Genomic DNA, 11,804 nt, shown 5'->3' with positions numbered 1-11,804 from the left:
TAACTAACTCTCTCTCTCTCTCTTGTTTACACGGCCATGGCAAAGATGTCGGATCCTCTTGTGGTCGGAAGAGTGGTCGGAGACATCATCGACGCCTTCTCCCCAACGGTGAAGATGACTGTCACTTACCATTCAAACAAGAAGGTGTCCAATGGGCATGAGCTGCTTCCAAATTTTATAACCCTAAAACCTAAGGTTGAGGTTCTTGGAGGCGACCTTAGATCCTTCTTCACATTGGTATGATCATATTCAACGATACCCATCTTCTCATTTCGTTTTATATATTTATAATTAAGTCCACCGCGGGCAGATATTGTCTTCTTAAAAATTTAAAACGCATTTTCCCAATGATTTTCAACTAACTTTGCAGGTGATGACCGATCCAGATGTTCCGGGTCCGAGTGATCCTTACTTGAGAGAGCATCTCCATTGGTATCATCTCCTTTCATTAAGCTCCCATGATTGAGATTACTCAAAAAAAAAAAAAAAAAAAAAAAAAAAAAAAAAAAAAAAAAAAAAAAAAAAAAAAAAAAAAAAAAAAAAAAAAAAAAAAAAAAAAAAAAAAAAAACATGTTTTTATTAAGGATATGATTTTGATTTATTTCAGGATAGTAACAGACATCCCAGGAACGACAGATTCCAGTTTTGGTAAGTCTTATGGTCGTAATGGATTTGTTTCATGTATTTGTGGTATAATTAATTACATGATATTGTGGTTAAAACAGGAAAAGAAGTAGTGAAATATGAAGTTCCAAGTCCAAACGTAGGGATCCATAGATTCGTGTTCCTTCTATTCAAGCAAACACGAAGGCAGACAGTGAAGCCACCAGCTGCTTCAGCTTCAAGAGATGGGTTCAATGCAAGAAGATTTGCAGAAGAGAATGGTCTTGGCCTTCCTGTGGCTGCAGTCTATTTCAATGCTCAAAGGGCTACGGCCGCCAGAAGAAGATAAATAAATAAATAAATAAATAACCCAAAATAAGATATTTATTATATTGAATTTGCATGCAGTGTTTAGCTGTCCTTGTTTTATGTTTGGTTTTATGTTTGGTTTGTTAACGTTTAGATTGGTGGTGAAATTTGCTGAATGAATCACGTACATGGAAAGAACACAAACCAAAATTGTATTCGATATTTTTCTTTTTAAGTATTCGAAAGTTTTCCGTCTTCGATTGATATTTTAACATAACGATCATAAACAAACGAACATGGTGGTAGAAATCCAATAACAAAAACGGGATTTCAAGGATCATCGTCAAAGTCAATCAATATACATAATTCCAATAAAGGAAAAAAATAAATCGATGATTAACCTAGATTAAGGGTTGGAGCTTCCTGAGTCATTTGCCTGAAACCAACTGAAAAATAGATGCCCGTTTTACTTTTGTTCGAAGTAGGTGTTTCCCATTGATTGGGTTGGGGAAGGAAGTGAGAATTTCCCTTGCAAGGGATTCAATCCAACCACGTGTTTTCGAAGACTCTGTAGTGATATGCATCAATAAGACCACTAAAAACCTTTGTGGCATTAGTGGTACTCGCTTTCATAACTTTATTTTTTTGTTTCATTCACTTATATATTCATGATCTATTCTATTAGTCATATCTTCAACGCGTCTAAATGATAAAAGGTGACATTATTGAACTGTGAGATAGATTTATGAAAATGATGGGTAAGAGTCAGCTTTTGCTCACAATAGTATGAACATTTGACTGGGCAAACAGGGAAAAAAACTTGAGAAAAAACAGGTCTTTTACAAATTGTGGGAACCAATATCCTAAGTTGATACTATCATTAACTATGTTTTCAAAGGAAGATGCTGTGTTTCATTTCCTTTTGGCCATAGCCTACCTAAAGCTATGCTTATCTCTTACCAATCATATAGTTAACAAATGACATGATATGACATCGACACGACACTATACTTTCAAGTGACATTTTTTACAAAATTCAAATTCACTCGAACTTATCATGGGAGAAAAAACAGGAAAATAATAATAATAATAAAGTGTCAGCTTTAGAAAAAACAGGAAAATAATAATAATAATAATAATAATAATGTGTCAGCTTTTAACACTAGTTGTAGCCACCAGCTTACAATGGATTCAAACCCGAGAGTACCTCAGTAAATTAACTTAGACAGACGGTGAATAACATCGTACCAATTAGATCCTTTAAAATTGTTACTTGAAATTAATAATATCAATTATTTAAACATAATTCAATTGATTATTAAACGAGATTAGGAATAAACACGACTCAAATGATTGGAAGAGTCGAAGGGCTTGAGTCGTTAGATGAAAAAGGCTACATATCTATAACTCATCCCTATTGGTATAGATTCCCTTGAATTCTTTATAATAATTGAAGGGTATGGTTGTTAGGTCGGTGGTGATTAATTACATAATTAAAATGGATTAGAGAAAGAGTGCATTAGATTCTATACTCCTAACCCCACGAGGACACAAATCATTGTAGCAACCAAACAATCAACATATACATATATATATATATATATATATATATATATTCTTCTTCTCAATAAATAAGCTTATAATGTCAGCAACCCTAAACTAGCTAGCCCCAGAGATTCCTTTTCTTTATTTATATATGTGCTAAATTCACGAATTACTATTTATTTACTGTTTTCTTTTTTAAATTAATTTACAACTTACTGTGGGGGTAAAACTGTAAGGGTAAAAGGAAGAAGGATAATTCGACACAGAAGCTCTATTAGGATAATGACTGATTGATGATGTTTCTAAATACTTTCCCGAGGAGAAGCCACCTCAGCACTCCTGCTTGTTTGCTGTCGGTTTCTCATTTGTCCACGCTGTCTTACGTGTCATTTACTGTCTCCTCCACCTGTCATCTTATCTAACCAAACTTTCTATTTTTAGTTGGATTATGTCGTTGTTTTAATTATTTTAAAAATTCTATTTACCTAAAATAATAGTCCATTAATAATTTAAATCTCACATAAATTTCAAATATTTTATTAGTAAATTTAAAAAATTACATAAAATAAAAAATATTTGATTTATACAATTTAGATGATCGTAAACGGAGGGGAAATTAGTTGGGCTTGGGCCCATGTCGCTTGCCCATTACGTTTTCCCGTGGGAGTATTAACCCGAATCCAACGGTTGGATGGAAAGATTGGAAAGACTTAATTTGAATGAAAGATCGGAACCGTTGAAATTAATTATCGAAAATTCTAATTAACACATTTACTAATTATATTCATATTATTTTTCCAGGAGGAAATCCAAATATTTCTTTTTAAAAATTCGTTATTTCGAACGATTATAGAGTCCAAATTCCTCAAATATTTTATTCATATACAAATTAATTTTTTTTTTAAACTTGATAGAAAAATCAATTAAAGTTAATAAATAAATAAAATCAAACACAATCCCTCACCGATCGAGAAAACTAGAGTTGAATCATATGCCCTTCATAATACAGTTCTTCATCAACACGAGACAAAAAAGTTAAAAGAATTATGCCTAAAATTGTAGAGATATGCAGAGGTTCTATGTTGTTAACGATATAAGAACAAAATACGACATAGCAAATAATTTAGATTTCATTAAAACTAGAAGGAGAAAAGATGAACATGTAAAGGATATAAATCTTAGTCCTTTGGACGAGAGGACCATATGGAGCTTAGCGCTCGTAATCTAGTGTAATATTCACTAATAACTATAAAATATCTGGCTGCTTGTCGGACGGTGAACATCCTATGTAATTGGTGAAGCGTTTGTTGTCTTAAAATATCCGCCTAAACCAACCCAAATTTTTGTTAGTGTGAACAAAATTGAATCATATAAAATAATAATAAAGTAATTACCTGATGGAGAAAGCCTTGGAGATGAGAGATCTTGTCCATGGCCAAAACCATGTGGTTGATGCCGTCGATGACCGGACCGCCGGCTACGGTGTCCGTCAAAGACTGATGGAGCTGATCAAGACCTTGAGATAAAGCATCTTCAGCCTGCTGTGACGAATGCTGTAGCTTGTAAATTTCCACCACTTGCTGTTCTGTGATTGGGTCCAATTGTGACAGCAAAATCTGTTCATCAATCAACAACCTCTTAGTTAAACTCAACAATTTTCAATATATATAAATATATATTTAATAAGAAAAATGCAAACCTTGATGAGATCGGAGGGCCGGAATCCACCAATCCAAAGGAAGCAACGCTCGGCCGGAGACATCCAGATGCCGGCGATGAGGTGGAAGATGTCGGACTTAGCAGCCTCTCCTTTCAGCCGGAAAATTTGGTCGTAATGGCAAATGCATGCGTCTACCTTCACTCTCAGCTCCACGTCCGGTAGGCGTGCCTCCAATCCCCCGCGCAGCTCCGCCGTGTGCCGGTGGTCCTCTTCCAGCCACCTTGCATATTCCATGTCAAACATTGCACCTCCTACCATAACCATTTTCCAAAAAAATTACCATTTGATCATCTATTTACTTTCATGCATAAATAACTTCTTTGAAGCTTACCTGGGCTGATAATGCCGCCGCCACCACCGCAGGCACCAAGAAACAAACCCTACCAAGAAATGGAAACACACAGTAATTTTTTTAAAATTTATAAATACATATATTCCCTATATATATTGCAGTAAAAAAGTTCACATTTTTTAACCTGAGCTCGTGCCCGTTGAAGGTCTTGTTCAAGCTGCGTGAGCTTGACTCTACTGCTCTCAAGTTGCTGTACGTAAGCCTATAATTACGTTTTAACCCAAATAAATCAATTTTAAAATCTCATTAATTACCACTTTTCTCATATACACAATTAGAATATTGTCTTATTATTGTCATTGTCAGATTCCACGTTAGTCAATGAGGATAACTAAGTATTTCTTACAAGAGTGTGGAAACCTCAGCTAGTAGACAAATTTTAAAACCGTGAGACTGATGGTGATAAATAACGGCCAATATAGACAATATCTGCTAGTGGTAGGCTTAATCTGTTACAAATGTTGTAAAAAACAAGCATGTGTTGAGCTAAATTGTGAGATCTATGTTAGTTAGAAAGGGGAACTAATAGATAACAAGTCAAAGTGAACTATATTTAGACCATTAAATGGTCAAAACACAAAATTTGTACCTTTTTCCTTAGGCGACTCTTCCTGGCAGCCTCTCTATTCTGAGCCAAACGTCTCAATGTCTAAACATGAACACAAATAATCAAGACAAAAAAAAAAAAAAAAAAAAAAAAAAAAAAAAAAAAAAAAAAAAAAAAAAAAAAAAAAAAAAAAAACATAAAAAATAGACAAAGATATAAAAAGAAACAAGACAGCAACAATGACAACAACAGTCGTTTGTTTATAATAATAAAAAGACCTTAGCATCAAGTTGCTTCTGTGATGTTGAAATCGAACCACATCCTTTTCTCTGCATTATTGATGAGATTTAAATTATGAACAAAACTCTCTAAAATGATCGCTGAATTCAAGCACAATAACATATCATTAAATTAACTCTGTATTATATGCCAAAGCCGGCCGCCTAGATAGCTAGCTATTAGCTTTATCTGATCAAAACTTGGCTTCTGGTTTGAATAACTGGAAAAGAAAAAGGGCTTTAAAGATCTTCATTTTATAACCAGACAAAAACAAAAACTGTGAAGATTCATGTAATTGACCTTTAATGGAGCTGCAAGTTTCTACTTCTACCTCTTCATGTCAGACATTCATCAGATAAAGAGCCTCAAATCTTCAAACTCTGCTTTTTATACGATTATCTAAGAGTTTTTGGGATCTGTGCCTAATACAATTTTAAAAAATTAACCCAACCCTTTTGTAAAAACATCATTTTTAGTGTAAAATCGTCCTTTACCAACTTTAAGAGCTTTAAGAGCTGAAAAGTAAAAAAAAAAAAACGAAACCAACTCAACTTAATTTAAGAGATGATCTTGGATTTATAAATAGAATTTTTTTTGAAAGCAAAGTCATTAGAGTTTAAGCTTAAAGCATAGTCTCATAATTCCTAGCAAACCTTTTGTCGAAGGGAGTGATGTTGAGCTGAAACATCCGTGAGTATCATTTCAGGGTGAATCTGCTTCTGAATAAAGCCCTGATGAGCTGCAGAAGAAGTAGATGGACAGGGCTTTTTAGTCATGGGAGATTCATCAGTGCTCTCTTCTCTTCGTCTCGAACTCATTCCCTGTTGCATTTTGAAAACATTATAAAGAAGAAGGAGAAGAAGAAGAAGAAGGAGAAGAAGAAGAAGAAGAAGAGGAATAAGTACTGTGGGAGTTTGTTGGAATTTGATTGGCCAAGAAGGGAACATTTCCAGAGTAGCAGCAGTGGCAGCAGCAGGCCTGCCTGAGAAAAAGGCTGCAAGAATCATAAAAGCAAATCTCAGAGAATCACCAAACTTCAGGATTCTTCAAAGTATCTTCAAAATAAAATCATAATCAAATCATCAATACCCCACAAACCCTACAATGTAACTGACAGAAATTAAAAACAATGCATACTTTGTTTGGATTGGTGATGATCGAGTTTGTTCTTAGCTTCGTGTTCTTGTAACACGATTGCTTGTTCCAATTCTCCAATATCAAAAGCTTCGCAAGTGGAGGAGGGATTGTTGTAGTTGATTGCATAAAGATGTGAATTGTGAGGAAGGTGATGGGTTGAAGAAGGTGCGGTTTCTTCCACTCTGTTGCTCGTCATTCATGAATTCCTTGTTCAAACCATCGTCTTCTTTGTTCTTCTTCTGCAAATCAAATCAACCAAAAAGTGGAAGAAGTTATTGCAAATGGGTTTTGATTCTTAGTTGGATTTATGAGTACCCATGTGAGAAAATTGCATTACAAAAATGGAAAAGAACAGAACCTGTCCTTGGAGACTGCAACTTTTAATGTTTGATGGGGTCTCTCGCCTTCGCTATGAAGAAAACCAGCTCATTCCATGGCTGCTCGTCGTTTACCTTTTATATTCACGATTCAACAACATGATCTGAAGGGGTGAAGACTGTCTCTCTAGTATATGCGTTTTAAAATGGTGAGGTTGCTGACGATACATAACGAGTTAGTAATGGACTTGGGCTGTTACAAAGGGTATCAAAGCACGTCGCAGAGCGGTGTGATGGAGAAGATGTTGGGTTGGCAATACGCAACGAGGCAAAGTGGATACTATTTAGTAGTATGGGTTTGAGCTGTTACAAATAGTATCATAGCCAGTTAACGGGCGGTGTGCTAACGAAGACGTTGGGTCTTCAAGAAGAGGAGTATGAGATCTCATATTCGTTGGAGAGAGAAATGAAACATTCTTTATAAGAGTGTGAAAACTACTCCCTTATATACGCGTTTTAAAATCGTGAGACTGATGGCAATACGTAACGAGTTGAAGTGGATAATATATGCTACGAACTTTGTTCCGTCCGAGCGTTTTTTGGGAGAAGAGCTAAGTCCGAAAAAAGAAGATAAAGGGAATGGATAGACATTGAGGAATATGGGTGAGACAAGGTTGGTTTGAGCAAATAAAAAGGCTATGTTACAAAGGGAAAAAGCTCCAACAAAGTGGCTCTTTAATTCCTCTCTTACTTGGATGCTTGTCATCTCTCTAGTCTTATTCACTTTGCTTCTTCTTTGAGGAATTTGTTACAAAAAGGGGGAAATCTAAATAAATAAAAATAATTAAAAATAACCCATCAATGCATTTTTTAATGTAAAAATATAACATTATTGAATATATGAAATAATAAATAGGAGCTAATGAAATAGACAATAATATTTGAATATTTTAGAATGTGTATCTACTACTTTTGGATGCTATATGAAACTATAATATAATTTTAATTGAGAATACCAATGATTGATATTAAAAAAAAGTATGGATTATGTAATTATTTATGAATGTGAGTATATTTTAAAATATATTTGGGTTGTTATCAAACTTTATATTATACACATATTCCCCTTATCTTATATTATGCATACTTCCGTGGAGATAAAATCTAAATAAATAAAAAATTAAATTCCCATAATTATTTATAAATAATTTGTGGTCATTCAGCATAAATGAATATATATAAAAAAAATTCATATTCCTTCTTATATATATATATAAAAAAAAAGAAATAAAGAAAAAATCTCCACCTCACAAGCTTTTCATCTCCCAACCTTATAATCACCACACAAAAATATAATAAATAAAAATAAAAATAAAAATAAAACCCCATATTCCAACGTAGACAATCCATTAGCCATTGAATATCTTTAAAAAAATAAAAAAATAAAGAAAATAAACGCTTATTTGACGTGTACACTAAACCCCCACACAACCCTTCTATTTAATTATTATCTCTCAGTTCCCAGAATTCAATAACCCAATCGCCATGGTTCCTCCAAATCGCTCTGATTCCGGTGATCGTCTTTCCACCGGAATAAATAGTACCCCTGCAGCAGCCCCCGCTGTTGGATCGCCCGGAGATTTTGGCGGCGGAGCTGAGAAATCGAAGGGTTGTTGTGGGTTTCGAGAAAGGCTGAAGAGGCACCGTGAGGAGGTGGCCGGAAAAGTAACGGTACCGGAGAAATGGGGAAAAGAGGAACTGCTAAAGGATTGGATCGATTACTCGGCGTTCGACAGAATCTTGGCCGCTGGCAGAATTGCGTCGGCAAGGGCGTCGCTTGTGGCGGAGGGACGGAGGGTAGAAAGTAGGTGTTGAGATGGAAGAAATCAATTTAAATTACTTTTTAATTAAGCATGATTAACGGCTTAATCGATTAATGTTATTTATAGAGAGAGATCAATACACGTCTTAATAGATTTCATTTGTATTTGTAAGACTAAAGAGCCCTACGGATTAATATGCAATAAAATCTTTAAATTCTCTTTGTTTTATTTGACGATATGAAGCAACATGTCGTTTTTTGACATCGATCGTCGTCCGTCTACAAAACTATGAACGAAAAAAGCCCATCATGGATCCAAAACTAAGGCCCATTAGACAGCAAATTGGGCCAACAAACGGGCCCAATCTCAACTAGGTAATGAAAATAGAGGCCTAGGCCCATGACTGTATTCGCGAAATTATCACGAGCCCATCTTTTTGGATCGTCTCGTTTCGGTCTTCCATTATATACCTATTTATCAGTTGGCCGCGAAAAACCCTAGCTTCGTTTCTTCTTACCAGGTACTCATCCACGTTCTTTCGAATTGAAGTTTGTTTTTGTTGAAACTGCCACTGAATCCTCTACCAGTGAAGATGTTTTTTGCGTTGTTTCTTCTTCCTGATATTAAGTTATTGTTTCTCTCGATTTGGTTCGTCTAGCTCGCTCAATTAAATCGTATTTTGATTTGGTTTTCTTCTCAGCCAGTTTGTAGCTGCTGCTGAGGGAAGACAAGGCTCCGAAAATGAGGTATGTTGGGATGTTTTTTGCTATTTAGTTTTATTTATCTTCTAGAATGTATTTTTCAGAACGAACTTGATTAGTGCTACTGTCGTTTTTATTAGCTTTTCCGGATTCATAAATTTCGTTCGTGTTCTTTATCCCTCCAAGTAGTCTAAATGAATTTGACTGAGGTAGGATTGGAAGTATGAAGTTACAATGCTGGAATTTACTTCTGGCTTTAGTGTAGTTTGTTTATGTTTCTGCCAACACGGCAGTCACATTACTTGTTTGTGCGTTTATATCAAAATAAAATCGAGTTTATTGGAAACTTTGGTTGCTCGTATCTTTTTGTTTTATGGTTATCTTGCCATTTACTGAATGTAGTTTTGTTGGTCTGTATCTGCAGCAAGCTTCAGAGCGAAGCCTTGAGAGAAGCCATTTCCTCTATCTTCGGTGATAGCAGTGAAAAGAAACGCAACTTTACTGAGACCATTGAACTTCAAATTGGACTGAAGAACTATGATCCACAGAAGGACAAGCGTTTCAGTGGATCAGTGAAGTTGCCCCATATCCCTCGCCCTAAAATGAAGATTTGCATGCTTGGAGATGCTTTGCACGTTGAAGAGGTAAATTTTAACATCTTCACTGTCATGTCCAGTAACTGTTATGTATGTTGCTTGCTTGCTTTAGTTCTGCTTTCAAACCTGCGTTTAACGATATTTATGAGAAATTTCGACAGTAATAATAGTTTGTAGTGTTTTTCATTCATATTTGATGAATGATAAGTATTATGCCGAATACTAAATGCTTACAAGCTGCAATTAGTGGATGTGTACATAACTGGGAAAATAATGTACTTTTTTTGACATTTCATGTATGGTAAATTGAATTTGAATACTGATACACTTCATTTCTGGTTGTTTGCTTACATGTGTATGCTTTTTCTTATTATAGGCAGAGAAGATTGGTTTAGATTATATGGACGTGGAAGGTCTGAAGAAGCTAAACAAGAACAAGAAATTGGTGAAGAAACTTGCCAAAAAATATCACGCCTTTTTAGCTTCTGAAGCTGTTATCAAGCAAATTCCCCGTCTTCTGGGCCCTGGGCTCAACAAGGCAGGCAAGTGTGTTCATGACTTTAGTCATTCGGAAGTTACCCTTTATCTGGTGAACTCTAGTTTGAAAGCTTTTCTTAGCTTTCTCGGATGTTGGTACTCTACATTCTACTTGCTGTCCAGGCCCATTATTGGCTGCATGCTTGAAAATTGAATTTCAATCTTTTCTTTGGAAGAAGCAGTCTGTTTTGTTTGTAGTTCGTACTAATATGGATATCTACATTGCCATTACAGGAAAGTTCCCTACCCTGGTTACTCACCAAGAATCCCTCGAGTCTAAAGTAAATGAGACGAAGGCAATGGTTAAGTTCCAATTGAAGAAGGTTCTTTGCATGGGTGTGGCCGTGGGCAATGTTGCCATGGAAGAGAAGCAAGTTTTTCAGAACGTTCAAATGAGTGTCAATTTCCTCGTTTCCTTGTTGAAAAAGAACTGGCAAAACGTAAGTCAACTTCTCCAGTAGCATACTCGACGCTCGTCTTATTGCATGACAACAATTATATTTGTTTGTAGAATATGCCTTGTCCTTTTATCTAACAATGAGATTTGGGTATTTTTTGTTCATCAGGTGAGATGCTTGTACCTGAAGAGTACTATGGGGAAGGCATATCGAGTCTTCTGAGGAATTTTCAAAACTTAGAACAGTACTGTTTGCTCTTAAATTGAAGAACCAGGTTGAGATGAAATTCTATGCTTATGATTGATGAAAAATTTTCCTGTTTGTTTTTTTTTTATTTTTTATTATTAAACCATTAGCTGCACAATCGTTATCACTTATGATGGGTGTAATGCTTTTTATTTTTTCCATCTTGTTTCACGATACATGTTTTGTAGATGTATTTTTTTTTTTTTTAAAAAGTATGATTCATATCTCATAATTCAAACAAAAACACCAAAATTAGCTTTAGCCCACTGACTTAAATGGTGGAAGCTTTATTTTGTATCCACTGATTATTTAATCTTACTTTAAAAACATGTATTGATGATCTATGGTTATATGAATAGATTGATCGATACTGATTTTAGTGTTTTGTCTTTTCATTGTCATCAAATATTGACCTTTTCTTATATAAAAATGATGAGAGTTTAGTTATAGGCTTAATTTTCAATTTCATAAAGTTATGAATAAAATAAATGACATATTTTGTATTTGAATTGAAGATGGAAGACAAATGCAAGCTCATAAAAAGGGTTTATTATATAAAATTATAAATTTCAATAATTAAATTTATATTTAGTTTTTTAATTATTAAAATATAATTTAGGGCGAGGTATAATATTTTATTTTTAAAATTGAACGAGAAATTAAGAATTTAAATTGAGTTCACACTTTAATAAAG

General features: G+C 34.7%; 3 protein-coding genes across 5 annotated transcripts; 2 read left to right on the top strand and 1 right to left on the bottom strand.

Annotated features, from left to right (window-relative positions):
- On the top strand, positions 1–1,159 carry LOC111483732 (CEN-like protein 2). The gene is made up of 4 exons (XM_023130022.1): positions 1–237; positions 371–432; positions 608–648; positions 726–1,159. Exons 1-4 carry the CDS (start codon positions 37–39, stop codon positions 950–952), a joined length of 531 nt encoding a protein of 176 aa, XP_022985790.1. The 5' UTR covers positions 1–36; the 3' UTR covers positions 953–1,159.
- A 2,298-nt stretch (positions 1,160–3,457) lies between these two features.
- On the bottom strand, positions 3,458–6,966 carry LOC111483729 (transcription factor TGA9-like). 2 transcript variants are annotated; one of them, XM_023130013.1, is made up of 11 exons: positions 6,851–6,961; positions 6,493–6,731; positions 6,261–6,349; positions 6,009–6,176; positions 5,355–5,405; positions 5,119–5,178; positions 4,654–4,731; positions 4,509–4,557; positions 4,157–4,428; positions 3,852–4,073; positions 3,458–3,782 (listed from the first exon to the last, which is right to left on the bottom strand). In XM_023130013.1, exons 2-11 carry the CDS (start codon positions 6,686–6,688, stop codon positions 3,636–3,638), a joined length of 1,332 nt encoding a protein of 443 aa, XP_022985781.1. In that variant the 5' UTR covers positions 6,689–6,731; positions 6,851–6,961; the 3' UTR covers positions 3,458–3,635. The 2 variants fall into 2 exon arrangements, with proteins under 2 accessions (XP_022985781.1, XP_022985782.1); XM_023130014.1 differs by having other exon boundaries at positions 4,654–4,719; positions 6,493–6,966.
- Positions 6,967–9,094: 2,128 nt separating this feature from the next.
- Positions 9,095–11,310, top strand: LOC111483802 (60S ribosomal protein L10a). 2 transcript variants are annotated; one of them, XM_023130118.1, is made up of 6 exons: positions 9,095–9,152; positions 9,333–9,378; positions 9,758–9,977; positions 10,306–10,471; positions 10,701–10,906; positions 11,033–11,310. In XM_023130118.1, exons 2-6 carry the CDS (start codon positions 9,374–9,376, stop codon positions 11,084–11,086), a joined length of 651 nt encoding a protein of 216 aa, XP_022985886.1. In that variant the 5' UTR covers positions 9,095–9,152; positions 9,333–9,373; the 3' UTR covers positions 11,087–11,310. The 2 variants fall into 2 exon arrangements, with proteins under 2 accessions (XP_022985886.1, XP_022985885.1); XM_023130117.1 differs by lacking the exon at positions 9,095–9,152 and having other exon boundaries at positions 9,178–9,378.
- Positions 11,311–11,804: the final 494 nt, after the last annotated feature.

Source organism: Cucurbita maxima, unplaced genomic scaffold (genome assembly GCF_002738345.1).
Source record: "Cucurbita maxima cultivar Rimu unplaced genomic scaffold, Cmax_1.0 Cma_Scf00009, whole genome shotgun sequence".
NCBI classification, from domain to species: Eukaryota; Viridiplantae; Streptophyta; class Magnoliopsida; order Cucurbitales; family Cucurbitaceae; genus Cucurbita; species Cucurbita maxima.
This window is presented reverse-complemented; position numbering and strand designations above follow the sequence as displayed.

What these genes read in the sequence shown, in the direction of transcription:
- LOC111483732 (XM_023130022.1), top strand. Translation starts at nt 37, where the DNA reads ATGGCAAAGATGTCGGATCCTCTTGTGGTCGGAAGAGTGGTCGGAGAC. An exon ending in TTAGATCCTTCTTCACATTG is followed by an intron (nt 238 to 370) that starts GTATGATCATAT and finishes CTAACTTTGCAG; the next exon opens with GTGATGACCGATCCAGATGT. An exon ending in TTGAGAGAGCATCTCCATTG is followed by an intron (nt 433 to 607) that starts GTATCATCTCCT and finishes GATTTATTTCAG; the next exon opens with GATAGTAACAGACATCCCAG.
- LOC111483802 (XM_023130118.1), top strand. An exon ending in CCCTGGGCTCAACAAGGCAG is followed by an intron (nt 10,472 to 10,700) that starts GCAAGTGTGTTC and finishes TTGCCATTACAG; the next exon opens with GAAAGTTCCCTACCCTGGTT. An exon ending in TGAAAAAGAACTGGCAAAAC is followed by an intron (nt 10,907 to 11,032) that starts GTAAGTCAACTT and finishes TTTGTTCATCAG; the next exon opens with GTGAGATGCTTGTACCTGAA.
- LOC111483729 (XM_023130013.1), bottom strand. Translation starts at nt 6,688, where the DNA reads ATGACGAGCAACAGAGTGGAAGAAACCGCACCTTCTTCAACCCATCAC. An exon ending in TCATCACCAATCCAAACAAA is followed by an intron (nt 6,350 to 6,492) that starts GTATGCATTGTT and finishes TGATTCTTGCAG; the next exon opens with CCTTTTTCTCAGGCAGGCCT. An exon ending in CGGCGGCATTATCAGCCCAG is followed by an intron (nt 4,429 to 4,508) that starts GTAAGCTTCAAA and finishes TGGTTATGGTAG; the next exon opens with GAGGTGCAATGTTTGACATG.